At 41.2% G+C, this 22,377-nt stretch overlaps 1 protein-coding gene across 3 annotated transcripts in view; it reads left to right on the forward strand.

The window, feature by feature from the left end:
• FBXW2 (F-box and WD repeat domain containing 2) overlaps positions 1-22,377 on the forward strand; it is an 86,331-nt gene that overhangs the window by 40,721 nt on the left and 23,233 nt on the right. For 2 of the 3 annotated variants that reach the window (XM_029611843.1, XM_029611845.1), the window contains exons 5-6: positions 6,134-6,220; positions 19,691-19,860. In XM_029611843.1, the coding sequence (XP_029467703.1) occupies positions 6,134-6,220; positions 19,691-19,860 (257 nt within the window). The remainder of the gene's footprint in view (positions 1-6,133; positions 6,221-19,690; positions 19,861-22,377) is intronic. The other variant, XM_029611844.1, reaches the window with a different exon arrangement.

Consider the following 22,377-nt stretch of genomic DNA (forward strand, 5'->3'; position numbering starts at 1 on the left):
CAAAATTTCCCTTTTGAAACTTTAGCACAAGAGCCTTGGATTTGCACACTGTTCCTCTTCCAGCATAGCTCTCTGCTTCAACGGCAGGGGGAATGAAGAAAAGTGGATCTATATATAGACAACCAGCAAGGATTGAATTACATAGTCGGGGTAAACAAGCAAGGGTATAGCTTGCTTATTGCGGCGGTTACTACTCCTAACTAATTAAGCTAGATATTTCATTTAGATGCAGCTCCAACACTGCTCTCTACATTAATGGTGGGGGTGGAAGGGTAAAAGAACCAAAAGGTTACTAAGAGCCAAGAGAAACAGATAAGTATGAAAAAAAAAAGTGTGAAACTTGCTGGGCAGACTGGATGGGCCGTTTGGTCTTCTTCTGCCGTCATTTCTATGTTTCTATGTTTCTATTAAATCAAATTTGATCATATTATGATCACTATTGCCAAGCGGCCGAACCACCATTACCTCTCTCACCAAGTCCTGGGCTCCACTGAGAATTAGATCTAAAATTGCTCCCTCTCTCATTGGTTCCTGAACCAATTGCTCCATAAAGCTATCATTTATTCCATTCTGGAACGTTATCTCTCTAGCGTGTCCCGATGATACATTTACCCAGTCAATATTGGTGTAATTGAAGTCTCCCATTATTACTGCACTACCAATTTGGTTAGCTTCCCTAATTTCTCTTAGCATTTCACTGTCCGTCTCACCATCTTGACCAGGTAAACGGTAGTATCCTCCTATCACTATAGTCTTCCCTGACATACAAGGGATTTCTACCCATAAAGATTCAATTTTGTATTTAGTCTCATGCAGGATGTTTATCCTGTTGGACTCTATGCCATCCCGGACATAAAGCGCCACACCTCCTCCCGGGTGCTCCTCTCTGTCATTGCGATATAATTTGTACCCCGTTATAGCACTGTCCCATTGGTTATCCTCTTTCCACCATGTCTCTGAGATGCCAATTAAGTCTGTCATCATTCACTGCTACAGTAAAGACAATGAGAATCGGACGATCAAAAGAAGCCCTTTACTTCAATGCCCGACTCTGGCCGAGTTTCGCTCATAGAGCTGCCTCAGGGGCAACTAGAATTGAACAAATAAATATAAAACCTTAAAAAAACACAAATAATTCAAAACAATAAAGACATAAAATACATGTATAGATGTACATACTTAAATCATAAAATAAAATACATGTATAGGTGTTCAGATAAAAATTAAAATAACACAAATAATTAAAAATATAAAATATATGTATTAATGTGTAAATGCAAAACATAAAGTGCTCGATACATGTATAACTATATAAACTCATGGAATCCAAACAAATTAAATTAAAATTGCATTTGGACATCAGCATGGTGCAGACAGAAAACAAAGAATGAATGATTCAATAGAACTGGAGAGGCTGACTTTCTATGAATATAATTCTTAATCAGAGGATATAGTGGAGTCAGTTATTACAGTTAGTGCTTACTTCAGTTAGCAATTTGGAATGACCTTTTTATATCTTTTTAAAAAATAAATCGGCAAAAGGTTTTGTCCTAGTTATATATATTTTTATACAATAAATATTATGATGATAACTTAAAGTTAATGTGCTATAGGCTACTGGTTGTGCAACTCTCAATAGTTTTATTATTTTTTTTAATTGATAGTAAGAACTTTATTATTTTTAAACATTGCTAGTACGAGATACAATTATATAAAAAATTTAATGGTTTGTTTAAACTTTATATATATATTGTTTCTATTTAGGCACTAATGATATTGTGACAGTGTGACAGCAGCCCTGCAAGCATATTTTAAGTCCTGCTAACTGAAGTAAGCACTAACTGTAATAACTGACTCCACTATATCCTCTGATTAAGAATTATATTCATAGAAAGTCAGCCTCTCTATACATGTATTTTATGTCTTTATTGTTTTGAATTATTTAATTGTTGTTTTAAGGTTTTATATTTCGCTGAGGCAGCTCTATGAGCGAAACTCGGCCAGAGTTGGGCATTGAAATAAAGGGCTTCTTTTGATCGTCCGATTCTCATTGTCTTTACTGTAACACAGCCAACTGGATTGGCTTCCGATTTGTTTTTTGGGTCCATCATTCACTGCTATACATTCTAATTCTCCCATCTTACTTCTTAGACTTCTGGTATTAGCATACAAACATTTCAAAGTTTCTTTTTTGTTTGTATTTTCATTCTCTTTTTAATTGATAGGGTTAAGTTAGAATTTTTTAGCTCAGGTGAGTTTTTAGTTACAGGCACTTGGACTATTTTTCTAATTATTGGAACCTCACTGTCGGGATGCCCTAATTCTAATGCATCATTAGTATCCTTTGAAGATACCTCTCTCCGAACCATGCGCTGCTGAGCGACTGTCGGCTGTCCCCTTAGAGCAGCTTTTCAACTAGAACAATCTCCTTTTTAAAGGTTAGCGCCAGCAGTCTGGTTCCACCCTGGTTAAGGTGGAACCCATCCCTTCGGAAGAGACTCCCCCCTTCCCCAAAAGGTTCCTAACAAAACTGAATCCCTCTTCCTTACACCATCGTCTCATCCACACATTGAGACTCTGGAGCTCTGCCTGCCTCTGGTGACCTGCACGTGGAACAGGGAGCATTTCAGAGAATGCTACCCTGGAGGTTCTGGATTTAAGCTTTCTATCTAAGAGCCTAAATTTGGCTTCCAGAACCTCCCTCCCACATTATCCTATGTCGTTGGTGCCCACATGTACCACGACAGCCGGCTCCTCCCCAGCACTGTCTAAAATCCTATCTAGGTGACGCGTGAGGTCCGCCACCTTCGCACCAGGTAGGCATGTTACCAGGCGATCCTCACGCCCACCAGCCACCCAGCTATCTACATTCCTAATAATCGAATCACCAACTATGACGGCCGACCTAACCCTTCCCTCCTGGGCAGTAGGCCTTGGGGAGATATCCTCAGTGCGAAAGGACAATGCATCACCTGGAGAGCAGGTCCTTGCTACAGGATCCTTTCCTGCTGCACCTAGTTGATGTTCTCCCATCATGAGACCTTCTTCCTCCAAGGCAGCACCAGGGCTGCCAGTCTGAAGTTGGGACTTGACTACTATGTCTCTGAAGGTCTCATCTATATACCTCTCTGTCTGCCTCAGCTCCTCCAGGTCTGCCACTCTAGCCTCCAGAGATTGGACTCATTCTCTGAGAGCCAGGAGCTCGTTTCATCGCTTGCACATGTACAACTTCTCACCAATGGGTAAAAAAATCATACATGTGACACTCTATGCAAAAGACTGGGAATCCCCCCTCTTGCTGCTGGACTGCTGCCTTCATCTCAGTTTTGATTAGTTCCTAGTTAAGTTTTAGGTTGCTATGGGAGTAGGAATGTGTCTAACTTCCTTTAAATGTATTAGTGAATTCACTATGTGTCTGGTAGTGGCCTACCGGGGTCTGATCGAATTCTCAAAGTTTTTGTTGATTTTTTTTTTTTTTGTGAAGGTGGCACCTGCCTATAAATTAAGGGATGAGCTGGGGTGGGTGTGTTGGGAAATACAAACAGTTTAACTTCAGTTAGTCAGCCAGAGTGACTCACTGCTCTCTTGATTAACAAATGGTGGTACCTATTCAAACACCAATCACACTACCTCAACACCTTTCCAAAGTGAGTAACTGAGCTGAAATATTTAATCTTTTTACTTAGGTATACACTGCTCTTAGCTTATTTCTAGCTTCTGGCTACTTTTTTTTTTTTTTTGGGGGGGGGGGGGGCGGGGTTGTGGGGTTTTTTTTTTCTTCAATACAAACACTCAGTTCTTTAAAAGTCTGCAGAACACTCAGTTCTGCAGACTTTTAAAAATAAACACACTACCTATTGCTTACTAGCTACCTTATTGACTATTTAAAAATACAAACAGTCTAACTTGTTTATTCACTGCCTTTCTATTAAAAGCACAAGCACACTAAATAATCCCAAATAGTTAACTTTGCCCCAATACTTTTTAAAAAAGACAATGTCCCAAGCAAATCTTACTGATTCGTTTCAGCCACCAGCAAGGTGATCCTCTCCTCTCAGTTTTCCCACTGGAACCTTTCCCCCATGGCCACTACTGGGCAGGATCATCCGAAAGATAAAACACCACAGGGGACTAGTACTTCTAGTGGCCTCGGACTGGCCAAGAAGGCTATGGTACGCAGACATGCGAAGACTTCTTGTGGGGAACCATTGAGAGACTCGCCTGAAGAAGAGCGGATTGCTCCGAGCACGCAAGTTTTCCACGTCTCTAACCTACATATGAATATGGAGAATATTCGAAGCTTGGTGTGAAGTCTTCAACATCCTTCTGCGAATAGTCAAAATTCCCAAGATCCTGGAATTTCTGCAGGACGGCTTGAACAATGGGTTGTCCCTCAAGGTTCAGGTGGCCGCGCTGACCTGCTTCAGAGCCAAGGTGGACGGCATCAGCCTATCAACCCATCCAGATGTTTCCCGCTTCCTGAGAGGGGTCAAACAAATCAGACTACCCTTAAAGTGGCCGGTGCCCCTATGGAATCTCAATCTAGTACTAGACTTCCTAGCGGGAACTTCCTTCAGACCAACGTGCAGTCTCACTACGGCTCCTGACCCTGAGGACTGCATTCCTAGCGGCAGTATGTTCAGCCCGTTGCATCTCCGAGCTTCAAGCGCTATCCTGTCAGGAACCGTTCCTCAGGTTCACACCGTGATTCATACAGCTACGCGCTGTCCCCTCCTTTCTACCGAAAGTGGTTTCTCAGTTTTATCTAAACCAAACCATCTCTCTGCCATCTCCAGACGAACACAAGGATTCGGAAGACTCACACCGTCTTCGTCATCTAAACATCGGCAGACTCCTAGTCTGATTCCTGGAAAGATCGGGATCTGTGCAAAAGTCGGACCACCTATTCGGCCTTCACAGCGTAAAGAGACAGGGGGAAGCGGCCTCACGGGCAACTATAGCCCACTGGATCAAAGAAGTAATCAAGGCGGCCTACGTAGAGGCAGGGAAGCCTCCACCTCTACAAGTCAAGGCCCATTCTACAAGGGCCCAGGCAGTGTCCTGGGCGGAAATCAAGATGATGTCGCTTGCTGAGATCTGTCGGGCGGCGATGTGGTCCTCATTACACATCTTCCCCCAGTCCTACCACCTGGATGCCCAGGCCCGGAGGACACAACCTTTGCAAGGGCAGTACTAAGTGGGCCAAGGGCAGCCTCCCGCCCTGTTCGGGAGTAGCTTTTATACATCCCATTGGTCCTGAGTCCATCTGGCTACACGCTAGGAAATGGAGAAATTTACTTGTCTGATAATTTTGTTTTCCTTAGTTTAGACAGATGGACTCAGCATCTCGCCCACGGCTGCCCCGGAATCCAGAAAACTCGAGTGACAAGCACCCTAGTGTCAGCATTATTCGATTGAGAGCACTGGTGGTCTCCAATTTGGAAATCAGTTGAACCAGTCCTAGTTAATCAAGTTATTTGAGCACACATATATCCACAATTGCTTTTCGAGGAGAATATTGAAGAGCTAAACTTCTTTCACGGGTATATGTAGGCTGATGTCAGCTTTGAAATCGGACTCAGTCTCCCATCTGCTATCAGGAGTACACTATACCCATTGGTCCTGAGTCCATCTGTCTACACTAAGGAAAACAAAATTACCAGGTAAGTAATTTCTCCATTTTTTTCCTTTTGTGAATTCTAGTGTCCTCTGACATTGATTGGCTTTTATCCTATGCTGCAACCAAAACAATGTCACAGTCCTGCCAATGCATCCACAGTAATGTTACTGTTCCAGTACTGGGCCTGATTCAGCGAAGATTGCCAATTCATGCTAATCTTGTTCAATTTGTTTTCCTCTTGTCTGCACAAATTTGCACCATTGTCTGTATAGAATTCCTTGTCTTTAGTATGATCAGAATAAATCCCACATTAGCACCTGTTAAAACCTGTTAGATCTTAATGCATATTAGAAGCATGTCCATTTGATTTTTAAAACTGCTCCTTAAGTGGTTTGAATTGTTACTCATTCTGTAACTTACCTTTTCTTTAGAAAGAAGTAAAACTGTCCTAATTTTAATGAACCATTCTGGCTGTAACATTTTTTTCATTTAACTTCCGCTTTCTACTTGCAGGTGGTTTTGCAGAAATGTGAAGTCAAATCTCTTATGCATAGCCCTGGGGATAATATTCTTCTAAGTGCTGATAAGTATGAAATCAAGGTATGCCACTTAAAAGTATTGGTGTCCCCTAAATTCAGTTGTTTGTTGCTGACAAAATACAGACAATATGAAATCTCATGTACTGAAGAAAACCTGCATTTTAAGAGCGAGACAAGTGTTGAGACTTTAAGGACTCTTAAACACCACCTCCCAACATTTCCATAGTCCACCAGAAATATCTCCTTACTCAATAAAGCAGAGATGGACAAACTTTGGTCTAAGGGCCACACTGGATGATGCTCTCTGCAGTCCCAGGGGGAGGCGTGGGTATCTCCTCAAATTTGAAAAGCAGGGGGTGGTTGTAGGAGATTGGTGGGAAGACCCTCCTCCTCCCCCAGAAATACAAAGAGCGAGGTAGAGTGCTGGAAAGTTGCCATTGCATTTCCACTATTTTGAGCTGAGTGTGGGCTGTAGTTTGCCCACATATCCTCTCCAGATACATTACAAAGCTCCTCAAGACCTTGAGGGGAAGGGTTAGCATTCCCCTGTTGACCAGCCGGGGTCCTCATACAAAATATATAATATTCATCTTTCCCCTCCATACTCTTTTGAGCATTGTCTGAAATGTGCCTAGTTCTTGCAAGGTTATAACTATCACAGGAAAAAATTCCCAATCCAGTTTAGATGCATCCAACAGCAATTAAAAAAAACAATCTGATTATAAACTTTTCAATCACTTGACATATCTATTTCTTTTTATGGGACTTCCATAAAACCAGCAGATAGTCTGTTTTAACATTTCCAATGCTTCTGGTCATATGTAATCATTGGTCACGAAGTTATATTTTTTGAAGAATTTTATGTTGCTTTTAAAATGTAAGGGAAAAAGATTAATTCCCATTAATCATGCTCATAATCTGCTGCTGGCCCGACATGGCACTGTTTCGAAGACTCTTGATCAGGGCTTCCTTTCATAATGCCAACGTGTACTTCTGTTTGACACAGTCTCAATTCTTATAGTGTCTGTTCAGCAGCCATAAGAACATGCCATACTGGGTCAGACCAAGGGTCCATCAAGCCCAGCATCCTGTTTCCAACGGTGGCCAATCCAGGCCATAAGAACCTGGCAAGTACCCAAAAACTAAGTCTATTTTATGTTACTGTTGCTAGTAATAGCAGTGGCTATTTTCTAAGTCAACTCAATTAATAGCAGGTAATGGACTTCTCCTCCAAGAACTTATCCAATCCTTTTTTAAACACAGTTATACTAACTGAACTAACCACGTCCTCTGGCAACAAATTCCAGAGTTTAATTGTGCATTGAGTGATGAACTTTCTCCGATTTAGTTTTAAATGTGCCACAAGCTAACTTCATGGAGTGCCCCTAGTCTTTCTATTATCTGAAAGACTAAATAACCGATTCACATCTACCCATTCTAGACCTCTCATGGTTTTAAACACCTCTATCATATCCCCCCTCAGCCATGTCTTCTCCAAGCTGAAAAGTCCTAACCTCTTTAGTCTTTCCTCATGGGGGAGCTGTTCCATTCCCTTTATCATTTTGGTCGCCCTTCTCTGTACCTTCTCCATCGCAATTATATCTTTTTTTGAGATGCGGCGACCAGAATTGTACACAGTATTCAAGGTGCAGTCTCACCATGGAGCAATACAGAGGCATTATGACATTTTCCGTTTTATTCATCTGCCATTTCAATGCCCCAGTTTCACAAGGTCTTCCTGCAATTTATCACAATCTGCTTGTGATTTAATTACTCTGAACAATTTTGTATCATCTGCAAATTTGATTACCTCATTCGTCGTATTTCTTTCCAGATCATTTATAAATGTATTGAAAAGTAAGGGTCCCAATACAGATCCCTGAGGCAGCTCACTGCCCACTCCCTTCCACTGAGAAAATTGTCCATTTAATCCTACTATCTGTTTCCTGTCTTTTAGCCAGTTTGTAATCCACGAAAGGACATGGCCACCTATACCATGACTTTACTTTTCCATGAAGCCTCTCATGAGGAACTTTATCAAACGCCTTCTGAAAATCCAAGTACACTACATCTACCAGTTCACCTTTATCCACGTGTTAACTCCTTCAAAAAAGTGAAGCAGATTTGTGAGGCTAAACTTGCCTTGGGTAAAGCCATGCTGACTTTGTTCCATTAAACCATGTCTTTCTATATGTTCTATGATTTTGATACTTAGAACACTTTCCACTATTTTTCCTGGCACTGAAGTCAGGCTAACCGGTCTGTAGTTTCCTGGATCGCCCCTGGAGCCCTTTTTAAATATTGGGGTTACATTAGCTATCCTCATGTCTTCAGGTACAATGGATGATTTTAATGATAGGTTACAAATTTTTACTAATAGGTCTGAAATTTCATTTTTGAGTTCCTTCAGAACCCTGGGGTGTATACCATCCAGTTCAGGCGATTTACTACTTTTCAGTTTATCAATCAGGCCTACCACATCTTCTAGGTTCACCGTGATTTGGTTCAGTCCATCTGAATCATTACCCATGAAAACCTTCTCCGGAACGGGTATCTCCCCATCATACTCTTTAGTAAACACCGAAGCAAAGAAATCATTTAATCTTTCCGTGATAGCCTTATCTTCTCTGTGTCCCTTTAACCCCTCGATCATCTAACGGTCCAGCTGACTCCCTCACAGGCTTTCTGCTTCGGATATATTTAAAAAAGGTTTTGCTTCTACGACCAACTTCTTTTCAAATTCTCTCTTAGCCTGTCTTATCAATGTCTTACATTTAACTTGCCAACACTTATGCATTATCCTATTTTCTTCTGTTGCATCCTTCTTCCAATTTTTGAATGAAGATCTTTTGGCTAAAATAGCTTCTTTCACCTCCCCTTTTAACCATGCCCATAATAGTTTTGACTTCTTTCCACCTTTTTTAGTGTGTGGAATACATCTGGACTGTGCCATTTTGCAGTTGATTATGATTAATGGAAATAGTTTATTTCCCTTACATTTTAAAGGCAACAAAATTCTTTAAAAAAACCATAATTTTGGGACCAGTGATTACATATGACCAGAAGCGGAGGAAATGTTAAAATAAGAGTATCCACTGGGTGTTATGAAGATCCCATAAAACGAAATACCGTAGATAACGCCAAGTTGAAAGTTTATGGGGTGCATTTTCAGTCACTGTGCAGCTCGGCTAGTTAGCTGGAAAAGCATATCCAGCTATCTAGCAGGGTATATTAAGCCGTGTCGGGCTGCTGAATGTGCCCAGCTATTTTAAAGTTTGCTGGTTATGTCAAACTGGCTAACTTTAGAACAGCCCTGCTGGGTCCCGACCAGAGTTAGCCGCATAGGTTAAGCGGCTAACTATGACTATCTGAGTTAGCAGCTTAACTTATGTGGCTAACTCTGTTCTGCCCATAAAACGCATCCCACTTAAACCCCAGAATGCCCTTGACATTTATGTGGTTAAATTCATCGCATATGACAGTGAATATTGCCAGTTAGCCATTTAGACAGATAAAGTTATAGAGGTCAATAACTTATTATAGATTTTTCTTTTGAAAAGTTATAATTATGCAATTGCTTAAAGAAATCTTTATCTTTAATCTACTGTTGCTGAAGTATTTTTGTGCTGTTTGATTTCAGATTTAAATATCTGCAGGTAAAATGTGATACCCCTTGCGTCATTGACTGTTTTATTCCATATATTGATGTGTTGTAAAGTGCAGTAACATGGTTTTTCACATTGTCATTCAGCTTTACTTAATGGATGTGCTCAATTTTTTTGCAAATCTAATATTCCTCTGTACTCAGGCAGGCCAGTCCATACAAGTGGTTTATGCATCTCTACCAGCAGTTGGAGATGGAGTAAAAGCTGAAGTCACAGACATATAGCCCCACTCCAACATCAGCCTGCCAGTATTCCCTGTCTCCAGCAGATGGAGGACATGCACTTCCCTTCTGGGGATTGACTGTGGTAAAAAAAAAAATTAATGAAAGAAAAGGAGAAGATGGAAGAATTTTTCAAACACCGCTTGAGCTCCTGAGGTGACACCAGTAGGTTCCTTCCTCAGTTGAGCATTTTTAGTCAGGGAACCTGCTTCAGGTGTGGACTTTAAAAAAAAAAAAAAAAAAAAAAAAATAAGTTGGCACCAGAGGGAGTGCTCGGCGGTGACTGCTTGTGCCCTCTGCTCCCCTTAGCTGAAAACCTGTTCGAGTTCTCATCCAGGAGGGCTGAGCTCAGGTACGGATTAAAAATAAAAAAGGGAATAGAAGAGTTTAAGGTGTGTGTTTCCCTTCTGTCTTGCGTCCCTTCCCCCTTTCCTCTCACTTTTCTCAGAGTTTAATGTAGTGTGGGCGGCATTGAGCAGCCTTTGCCTAGGCCCTTCTCAAGGCTCAATTTTCTGCAGTCAAGTGGAGAGCCGTGACTGCATGGTTTTCCTAAGTGCTGGCGTTTGTGTGCCGCATGGCAGAGCACCGACGTGAATGCGCAGGTGTGCTTATGCTTGTAAGCCTGCAGCCTAAATGGAGCGAGGGGTATGGTGCGAGCGCATGCTGTCTGAGTGCGCACACTTGCACACACTGAACGCGCACTGAGTTCTCACTGAGCGCCTGCTATCCGGCGCATTCTCGCTTTGTTTGCCCGATTGTTTGAGTGTATCCTATCTGGGTGCATACTATTTGTGTGCTTACCTTATTGGAACTGTGGCCCTTTGCAAGAGTGGAATGGTTATGGTGTCGGGGAAATAGAGGTTTCAGCTTTTAACTAGGCTGGCTTAAAGATTAAGATTCAAAGCCTCAACCTTGCAGCCAATGCCGGTCAAGCTCCATTGGGGGTTCTTTCCAGACAAGCAGTTTTCGCAGGAGTCTTCAAGGAAACCTGCTCTAATGAAGTCATATAAAGAGTGTGCACTATATATGTATGCTGTAGTTGTTACTGCGGCTTGCCATATAAGAGCAATGGAGCCATTGCTTTCTCTGTGTCAGCGCTGGTTGGACAAGATTTACTTTTTGTTGATGCTGGCAATCCCCTCATTCTGAGTGAAGTAGGGGCAGAAGGCAATACAATGAATGTATGTGTTTCTTGATTTCCCACAATAAGACATCTATGAGAGATGTCTCCAATACCCTGACCCGAGATTTTCACAGAGTTGAGTTGCCAGGTCTGTTCTAGACTCTGGAGATGTTTAGTGTTGCTAGGTGTGATCTGCCAGTGTTCAGCAGGAGGACCTCTTAATGGTCACACTATGCAAGGAGTAATGTTTCCTTTCATCTCCTGGGTGCAATTTCAGGGTTGATTGTCCTTGAATGAAGCACCTCTGAACCTAATTTCATTGGAGGGTGCTTTGGCAGGATTGTGCCCCTTGGTCGAAAATGAGGGTTTTCTACACGATGCTCAGGATAGGTTTGAGACTATCCTTAGGCAGATCTTACGACCATGGTGATGCATTTGCAGATTGTATCCTGTTGCTCCCTGGTTGTGCGGACTAGTTGCATCTCTCTAGATGGCAGCTCAGTACTGAACCCGAAGCACTGCATTCTTAGTCGATGCGGGCTGTGACATGGTGCGGATGACTGCTAGACAGGTGGCTTCAGTGATTGCGGCTACATGCTAGCTGTGGCTGTGCTCTCCAGGTCCAATTTCACAAGGTTACCCTTTTAGGGTTTTCATTTCTGAGACATCCTCTGGTACTGGAGTTCCTCGATCTTCATCAAGAAGGTCTGAAGACTCACCTACTGGCTCAGAGGTGGGTCCAGATTAGTCGTAACACTAGGTCTTCAACATAAGGGATGGCTATGCTCTGGAATTTTCCAGATGCCTCTATGATCTCTCTGCTGAACAGAGTGCTGTTGGACTTTAAGGCCATCATGCTTGTTGTGAGATCTCACACAAAAAGAAAATTGCAGGCTACTATCTGCCTTTTTCTATCATTCTTAAGGAAGTTGAGCATCATTTGTGTTTGACTCCTTTCAGAGGAAAACTATGTATTAGAGAAGTTTCTCACATCTTCATTAATGACTGAGGCATGTTTATGCATTTGCCAGGAACATCAGCATTTCCTGAGCTTGGCCGTTCTGAGACGTCATCGTTTTCAAGCATTGTCCTTCAGGCTGGTGGTTGTGCACATGAACCTTCTACAAGGTCATGATGGTAGTACTGGCATCTCTGCGCAAAGGAGGCATGTGTCTAGACTATTTACAGTTGTCTCAGATACTGGAGAATTTTGGCATGTTGGCTGGTGTGGGGCGTCGCAGTCGGGAGTTCATTGTTCAGTTCCTGGGATCAGTGGCAGCCACTTTGGACATTGTCATTGGTCAGTAGGCGCGCTTGCGGCCACTTCAGCACATGTTGCTTTCCCGGTGGCATCTATGGTTGCAGGAGTGCATTGTGTGATTTCACTTGCTCCTGCCAGTGAGGTTCCAGTTTCAGTGGTGACTACAGGCAGGTCATCTCGGGGGAGGGGATTTCCCTGGAGACACCAGGCTGCAAGGTTCTCATAGCAGATGTGAACCTGCTGAGTTATGGTCCTCCCTATCAGGAATTGGGAGTTCATGTACTCTGACTGGCATGTTTGTGTTTCACCAAGCATCTGGTCTATACCATTCATCTAGGCGGAATAGAAGCCTTTGCACTCATGTTGGCATGTTGAGGTTGTCGGATCTCAAGTACCGTAAAACTGCAGTCAGAGAATGCAAAATTTCAGGCTCCTCTTCAGCTGTGGCTGCAGGGTAGAATAATATAAGCCTTCCCACCAGGAATATAGATAGATCGCATCTTTCACAAGATTGCTATTCAAACTTCTGATATCTACAGATTGGCTCTGGAGGTCGTGTTTGGTGATCTACAGAGGCTGCTGGTGACAGGACAGATCGGTTGCTCTACAGCAGTGGTTCTCAACCTTTTTCCCATCGTGACACACCTGACAGGCCACGCTCACATGTGTGACACTGCTCATTACAATTCACGGCGGAAATAAAAAGTAAAGGTCCGGTAATTATTTTTATTGTTTAAAATGAGACAAGGAAAAGATATGTATTCTGTCTGAACAGAAATTGCTTAAATAGTAAACATCCCACACCAAAACAGCACCAATTTTCAGCACTTAAACAGTAACCACTTTACCAAAGAAAAGGCAACACTGAAAATATTACACCAGGCCTTAAGACACCAATACATCTCCTATTAGGAAAACGGACCAAACCATGCGTAGTCTGTGGGTGGGGAACGCCGGTATGGACTATTTAGAACTGTGTTACTCTTTCTCATATCCGGGCCCGGCTGTTCCCTTTGTTTCTTCAATTTACAAGTGCATAATCAGTTAATAATTGCATACAACACTTGGACTGTACATGCTTTGTTTATTCCAGTTACGAGTGCATACTCAGTGTACAATTGCATTCAATCTTTGGAATGTACATGCTTGTTGGTTCAATAAAAAACCTTAAATATAAAAAAAAAAAGGAAAACGGACCAAGTCAGGCTGCTATAGAGCCCTACACAGAAACTACACGCCAGCAGAAAACCATACCTGAATCACATGTGCTGACCCTCACCTAACAAAGAATAAAGAGACCATAAAGCATAGAAACATGCAGACAAAAACTGAAATGGAAACTGCAACAAGCTAGGGTCTCTGTATGCAGTGTAATAAAGGAAAAAAGAAACATCACCCATCCTTATAAAACAAATCAAGAAATATAAAATCAGTAGCAGTAAACCATACTAACAAAAAGAACAGATTATTTCGAAACAGCTGATGAATGGAATATCCAATAATTAAAAACTCATATAAAAAATTTCTAGATACCAATAAAATATTTCAAAATAGCAGACACAAAGACCCAGTAATGAAAAATAAGGATACAAACATTTTTTTGCTCTACATACCTGGGAACATTTGATATCCAGGTGTCCTGAGTTTGTTTTGAATTAGCAGGAGGAGAGGTGCTTTGCTTGGAACTTTTCCCTCTCTCTCGGTCACATACCAGTGCTCTCTCTCACACTGGCTCTCAATTACATACCTATACACACATGCTCTTAGTCACTCACATATACACATGCTTTTTCTCTCACTTATAGGCTCTTAATTACACATTTACACACATGCTGTCTATCTTTTCACGCTTACACACACAGGCTTTCAATCACCCACATACATGCTGTCTTTTTCTCTCACACACAGACTCTCATTCACATGCTTACAAACATGCTCTCTCTTTCTCTCATTTACACAAGGCTCTCAGTCACATACTCAGATGCTCCCTCTCCTAAACCAGTTTTCAATCACACACATACTCACATGCTCTCACCTAAACCAGCTCTCAATCACACACAGACACATGCTCTCTCTTACTTATACACACAGGCTCTTAATCATACATACACATGATCTCTCTCACACACACAGGATCTCAATCATACACACATACTCTTTCACACAAACTTACACATACAGGTTCCCAATCGTAAACTTACATTCATGCTCGCTCTCTTTCTCACAGGCAGACTCTCAATCGCACACATACTCTCTTTCACATATACAGGCTCTCAATCCTTCACATACATTCAACGTAAAAAAAACCTTCCATCATACTTGGAGACTTCAACCTCCATACCAATACTTCACCTAGATCCCAAAATTATCAAACGCTTCTTGACATGCTTTCCAGGCTTAACTTGAACCAAATTATAAACAACCCCACTCACAAAGCTGGTAACACCCTAGATCTAATTTTCACAAACCATTACTTTTATAATCCCATAACATCTATTAAACCTGTTCCTTGGTCTGATCACTTTCTGATTAAATGCAATGCTCAAGTAAACACATCCAATATGTCTGATTACAACACGCCATTATCTTTCAAATATAGACCCCCCTTCAACTCTCTCAAACAAGAATTGGGAAAACAACTCTCAAATCTAGATTTATCCAACATCCATAATGCTACCAAATCCTGGTTTCATCTTACAAAACAAACTGCAAATAACATAAATCCAGAGAAGACAAAACTTATAAAACATAAGAGAGCAAAAAACAATCCCTGGTTCAACTCTGAACTTTCTAATTTGAAATCTAATCTCAGAAAATTGGAAAAAGAATGGCGCAAATCCAAATGCCAAGTACGGTAACCCTTCAACGATATCGCTCGAAACTCGCAGAATACAAGAAAAAAATCCTAAACGCCAAGCGTGAATACTATAGTCTAAAGATCAAAAACGCTACAAATAAATCAAATTTCCTCTTCAACATTGTAAAAAACCTAATAGAAAGCAACAAAATTTGCAAACCAACCTCCGATACTAATAATCTAAGTCAGGACCTTGCAAAATTCTTTAAAAACAAAATCGACAAAATCACAGTATCTTTTAAAAACACTCCTTTTTTTTAACGCACCCCACAATACTTCATCAACAACTACCTGGTCGAAATTCGAACCAATTTCCAGCATTGCACTAGATAAGATGCTTCAAAAAATTAACCCAGCTCGACATGAGCTTGATACTATTCCTACCCGAATTCTAAAGGAAATATCACACATCATCTCTCCTACGCTAGTCGCAATTGTAAACAAGTCACTCGAAGAGGGCTTTCTCCCAAAAAACTTGAAAACTGCGATTATTACTCCTGTCCCTAAGAAAGAATCTAGACCCCAAAGATCTGAATAATTATCGTCCAATCTCCAACCTCCCTTTACTTGCCAAACTGACTGAGAAAGCTGCGCTGCTTCAACTAAATGAACACCTTGAAAACAACATACTCCACCCCGCACAACATGGCTTCAGGAAGAACCGCAGCACTGAAACCCTTCTAATAAACTTAACTAACAAATTAACAAGAAGCTTTGACAACAAACTGAATCACCTATTAATTATGCTTGATCTATCTGCTGCCTTTGTTATAGTAGATCACAGTATACTAATATCAAGCCTTGCCAACATAGGCCTATCTGGAAATACCCTTGATTGGTTCACTTCATTTCTAAAAGACAGGTTTTTCAAAGTCACCTTTAATAACTCCTCATCTGATCCCTACCCCCTTGAAACAGGAGTTCCGCAAGGATCTGCTCTATCTGCCACCCTCTTCAATATTTATCTTCTACCACTGTGTCACTTCATTTCTAATCTTGGAATCACCTTCTTTCTATATGCCGACGATATCCAACTACTAATCCCTATAACAGCTACCATCGAAGAAGCCATAAGCCTCACAGTAAATTACCTCAAATCAATCAAAAGTTTTTTGAACCAACTAAAACTTTGTCTAAATATGAACAAAACCGAATGGATACTAATAAAAAGAAACATATCAGTTCAATCTTCTCAAATACCCAACATTCAAATTGACAACTCCAACATTCAAATGAAGAATCCAATAAAGGACCTCGGTATCTGGTTAGATAATGATCTGAGCTTTAAAAACTGTATAGCAATAAAAACGAGAGAAGGCTTTCATAAACTACAGATTCTCAAACATATCAAACCCCTACTGTACCCGAACGACTTTAGAACGATTCTACAAACCCTCATTTTCTCAAGCCTAGATTATTGCAACGCAATTTTCCTAGGGCTTCCTCAAACTACTCTAAAACCGCTACAATTACTGCAGAATGCCGCAGCACGCGTGCTCTCTGGCAAAAGGAAGTTTGATCATATCTCTTCAACATTAAAAAACCTTCATTGGCTACCAATCTCACAAAGAAATGAAATTTACAAAGACAAGAATTCCTCTCTAGATAATATGATCGCAATTCACAAATCACCCCGTTCTTCAAGGTCTACTGAAAAATTACAACTAATCATTCCCCCCCCCCCTGTCATCTGCGAAACTATCCGCTACTAGAAATAGAGCCTTCTCGATAGCAGGACCCATAGAATGGAACTCTATTCCAAACTATCTAAGTTCTATCCGAGATTCCAAAACTTTCAAAAAAGAATTAAAAACATGGTTGTTTAGACAATCATTCACAGACTGATTCGTATAACCTCAATCCTCATCTTGAACTCTAATACTTCTGTAATAAATATCTTCTAAATTAAGATGTAAATTGTATACTGCTAACATGTTATACTCTGCCTCTGCTGAGTTGTTATATTTATATTTTTCTGTACTTACGTTATAAGTTAAAACTTTGTTTCTTGTATGAATTTGTTACAATGTAAACTGGAGTGAAGGCACTCAGCTATACTTCGGTATAAAAAAAAGAATTTAAATAAATAAATAAAAAATACATGCTATCTCACTCACACACATACACACACAGGATCTCAAACACACATGCTTACTTGCTCATTCACTCTCTCTCCTTCCCTCCCTCCCCGGAACTAGCGGCAGCAGCAGCCTCCTCCCAACCCTATCCTCCCTCATTTTCAGCCCTTGTGTGGAGCAAGGAGTCCCATCAGCCGCGGGGGTTGACGTTCTTCATTTTTCTCTGAGCTGCGCTGCTCATTCCTCTTCTGTTCTTCGGGCCGACGCTGACCACACTAGCGTGGTCTCTTCTTCCCGCGCACGCACCCGCTGTTCACCACTTCCTCTTCCGGGGGGGGGGGGGGTCGGGAAGAAGAGACCATGCCGGTGCCGCTGATTCCACCTGTTCTGCCGCGTTCCGCCCTGGCTGACAGCATTTTAAGCCCGGGCGGAGGAGGACCGGGAAGCAGCTGGGTCAGCGGGGGACCGGGATTGTGGCAACACACCTGCGTGTTCTTGGCGACACACTGGTGTGTCGTGACACACCAGTTGAGAACCACTGCTCTGGAGACTCTTCCACTTAATGATCAGGATTGTTTTTTGCCTTATGGTTTGGCCCTTGAGAGGGTTTTGCTGCTGAAATGTGGTGGTTGTTCTGCAATGATTTTCCACTTTGCTCCGGGCTACAGATTGTTCAGTCTCTCTGGCTTATGTTAGAATCTGAGACCTTCCAGGCCTGGGATGAGGAATGGGGTCCTCGCTCCTTTAGGAAGAAATTTCTTTCCTTTTGGAATTTCTTGCTGTTAGGTGGCTTAGAGGTTTAGTCTTTACCATTCTGAAGGTTCAGGTAGCAACTCTCGCTTGTGACAGAGGGTGAGTCTTTGCTGAACTTGAGGTGTCCTGTTTCATGAAGGGAGTTAACCATTTTCAGCCTCCCTTGCGGCTACTGGTGCCACTACAGAACCTTAATCTGGTCTTGACTTTGGCGAGTCCCAACTTTTGGCCACTGTGTGGACGTTCCTTTGCAGGCAGTTTTTTTTTCTCGTGGCAATCTTTCAGCATGTTGGGTTTCAGAGCTGTGAGATCTTCTTGCCATAAACTGGCTTATGCATGACTCCAGGGGAGGTACAGTTTAAGGCTGTGCCTTTCTTCTTGCTGACTGTGGTTTCGTGAGTTTGTTGATTCTGTCTATTCCCCTTCCCATGCTTGAGGGGGTTAGTGATGAGTGGGTCTCATTTTTTGCATATCTTGGGTGACAAGTGGCATCGGATAAGGTAGTTGGGTTGATTGTTTATGCTTCATAGTGGAGATAAAAGCTATAGTTTGAATGCTGAGATTTTTCTCTAAGTAACTTAGGGCACATTCTGCTAAAGCTCCGGTGGAGAGTTGGTTATTTCTGGGCAGGGAAAGGATGTTCCTTGCACACTTTCCCAAGCATTGTCACTTGATGGGCTCCAAAGGGTGCATCTTTCATGTGTGCGGTGTTGTCTGCACCGTGGGCAGCCTGCTTCCCTGTTTGGGAGTAGCTTTGATACATCCTACTTGGGTGGATTGACCTGCCTGAGTGCAGAAGAAGGAGAAATTACTACTTACCTGATAATTTCCTTTCCTCTAAGGAAGGCAGGTCAACCCATAACCCACCCTCTGCTGCCCTCTTGCTTTTCATTTGTCTCTTCTTGTGGAAGATGCAGACTGTTCTGTTCATTCATTGAAGGACTGGTAAGTGACAAAACCAGCTCCTGAGATGAGTGCATGTTAATGCTTTTGGCTGAGCTCTTGAGTTCCTGATTGGGTGGAAACATGACTGGTTGACTGTTAACAATCATGTTCTCGTATATCCAGTTTCACTTTTCCAAAGAATACTGGTGGGCTGATGTTAGAGCGGGTCTACATGTCCATGATGTTAGCTTTTACTCCATCTCCATCTGCTGGTAGAGGTGCATAACTTACTTGTGTAAATTGACTTGCTTTCCTTAGAGGAAAGGAAATTAACAGGTAAGTAGTAATTTCTCCTTGGATGAGCATTGTGTAACAGTTAAATATAGATATTTAAATACTTCACTATGAAAAACTTTTCACTTTTAAAGTAACAGCTATGCTTTGAATTTCACGTTGTCATCTCTTTGCTATATATGTTAACTGTTGTCTATTTTCTGTTCTTAATTTATAAAATAAAGGGCCTGATGTAAGATTTTTCTATTTTGATTTTATAGGAAAGATGTGGCCCATAGTGTGCAAGATATTGGTAACCATTAATGTAATTAATCTAGTTTCATTTCATTCAATATAAAAAGTCCCATAAAAGTTCATATTTGGTGTATTTTTTTTATTTTTTCCCCCCCACTAGATCTGGCCAATCGGAAGAGAGATAAACTGCAAATGTTTAAAAACCTTGTATGTATCGGAAGATCGAAGCATCTCTTTGCAACCTAGACTGCATTTTGATGGGAAATACATTGTGTGTAGTTCAGCTTTAGGATTGTACCAATGGGATTTTGCAAGTTATGATATTATTAGGTAACCTTTTTGTTCTTTTTTTTCTTTCAAGAAATTTGAAACAGCATCCAAAAACACTTACACTTGTCTTGCTAGGAAAGCATAAATTCAAGCCTTAATAGGCTTAAACCAAAGAAAAAAATATAGAGTAGGTAGTAAGGTTATAAACACAGATTCTGTATATTTTTAAAGAACTACCAGACTTATTTTATTTATATTTATGAACACTCAGCACCTAGCATTACAAATTTGGTAGAATCATGATTGGCTTTAACTACAGTTCCAAATGCTATTTTCCAAAAAATGACATAACCCAAAGATAGTGCTAATGTATGAAAATCAGTACAGAAAATAACTTATGCCAGTGGTTATATAACAGTTCAGGTCCAAGAATGCATTTATTCTGCTTTATAGAGAGATCCTCGCAAAGCAGCTATATACCATTTTTTTTATTTAAAAAAAATAAAAATAAAAAAGAACAATTGTATATCTCCAAAGCTCTGAGATGAGATTTAAGGAACTACATATGCATAAACTAGACTAACCTAGAAGAGAAACCTGGTGGGAAGGGGATGGTTCAGAGGATACAAGAGAGCTTCAGATAAATGATGTAAAAGAAATTTACTTTCTCAGTAGAAAGGAGGTTTTAGAACAAGCGGTTACATTCTAAAGCTTCAAGATATAAACTCAGGTTATGAGATTAGAAAATATTACTAAATAGGATAATGGATGCTTAGAATGTCTTCTCAGTGTAGATGATGGAGGCAAAAAGGAACAATTCAAAAAAAGCTTTGGATGAATATAGAAGGCAGTGGTAGGAACAGGGTTGAGAGGCTAGGTTAAAGACATACAGGCCGATACAGTAAAAATCGCAGGAGAGTGGGCGAGCGACCGACCCCACTAGCACAGCCGTCCCATGGTCAGATCACCACCTCCTGCACACTATTCTCACCCTGCAACAAACTGCCCCATCTCAGCTCTCAGAGCCTAACACTATACAGATACGTAAAGCATGTTCCATTGATGAACTTACCAATGCACTCATTAAAGAACTGCATAACCTTGACCTATCAGACATCAGTTCAGCAATAACATCATGATACTCTCTCACCGGGAATATTGCCAATGATATTTGCCCTTTACGCTCAAAAACAATCTGCCACTGCAAAACACAACAAAAACCATGGTACACTCCTGAACTCAAAACTTTGAAACGCACCCTCAGAAAATTAGAGAGAGACTGGCGTAATAACCCCTCTCTCACAAAATGTAATTCATACAGAGCTACCTACGCATATATCGTGACCAAACCCTCAATGCAAAGAACTACCATGCTAAAAAAATACACGACCTTCAATTTAATGCAAATGCTCTCTTCACATATGTAGCACAAATGACTAAAACCAATACCACCCCTTCCTCTAGCAAAGATGCTCATATCAAAAGTGAGAAATTGGCCACTTTCTTCCATGAGAAAATAGCTAAAATCATGGCTCAGTTTCCTAGCAATAATCCCCCCACCAGAACCAACCCACAACTCTCTCTTGCAACCTTCAATTCCTTTGAACCCACCACCTCCCTTGAGATTCTGAATACCATAAAAAAAATGAAACCTGCCACACACTTTAGTGACACCATACCCACTAAACACCTTCTTTCTATTCCAGAAATTATAGCACTGCCAATTGCTAAAATTATCAATTGTTCACTAGCCTCTGGAGAAATCCCCACTACACTCAAACAAGCTATCAACAAACCTATACAAAAAAAAGCTAATGCTGATGCCTCCGACCTAACCAACTACCGACCCATCTCCAACCTTCCTTTCCTCGCTAAAATTCTCGAAAAAATTGTAAATACACAGCTCACTGATCACCTAGAAAAATATGAACTTCTTTCACCCCCACTATGGATTTCGCAAATTTATGAGCACAGAAACTCTACTCATCTCTCTCACCAACACCATAACTGGATTCGACAAAGGGCAGTCCCACCTACTAGCCATGCTTGACATCTCCACAGCCTTCGACACTATTAACCACAACATCCTCATCACTCTGCTCCAGGAAATCGGTATAACTGATACCCCCCTGCAATGGTTTGAAGCCTACTTGCATGGTTGGCAATATAGAGTTAATTTTGAAAACCATGAATCTCAGCCATATGACATAAACCACGGAGTACCACAAGGATCTGCCCTCTCCTCTACCCTCTTTAATATATACATTCTTCCACTTTGTCACCTCCTATCTGGACTTGGCCTCCTATACTTCATCTATGCCGATGATGTTCAAATCATCATTCCTATCACTGACTCCCTCAACGACGCCCTCAATGCTATTAGCAAACTACTTACAAACATCAAACTTGCCATCAATCCTGATAACAGAGCTTATGATCATTACCCCCCAGAACTGCAAAACCATGCTTACTACCACTCACACACCACTCACTCCTCTATCACAAATAATGTTAGAAACCTTGGAGTCACATTAGACAACCACCTTAACTTTAAAAAGCACATCAACAATACTATTA

This window comes from Rhinatrema bivittatum, chromosome 8 (genome assembly GCF_901001135.1).
Source record: "Rhinatrema bivittatum chromosome 8, aRhiBiv1.1, whole genome shotgun sequence".
Taxonomy (NCBI): Eukaryota; Metazoa; Chordata; class Amphibia; order Gymnophiona; family Rhinatrematidae; genus Rhinatrema; species Rhinatrema bivittatum.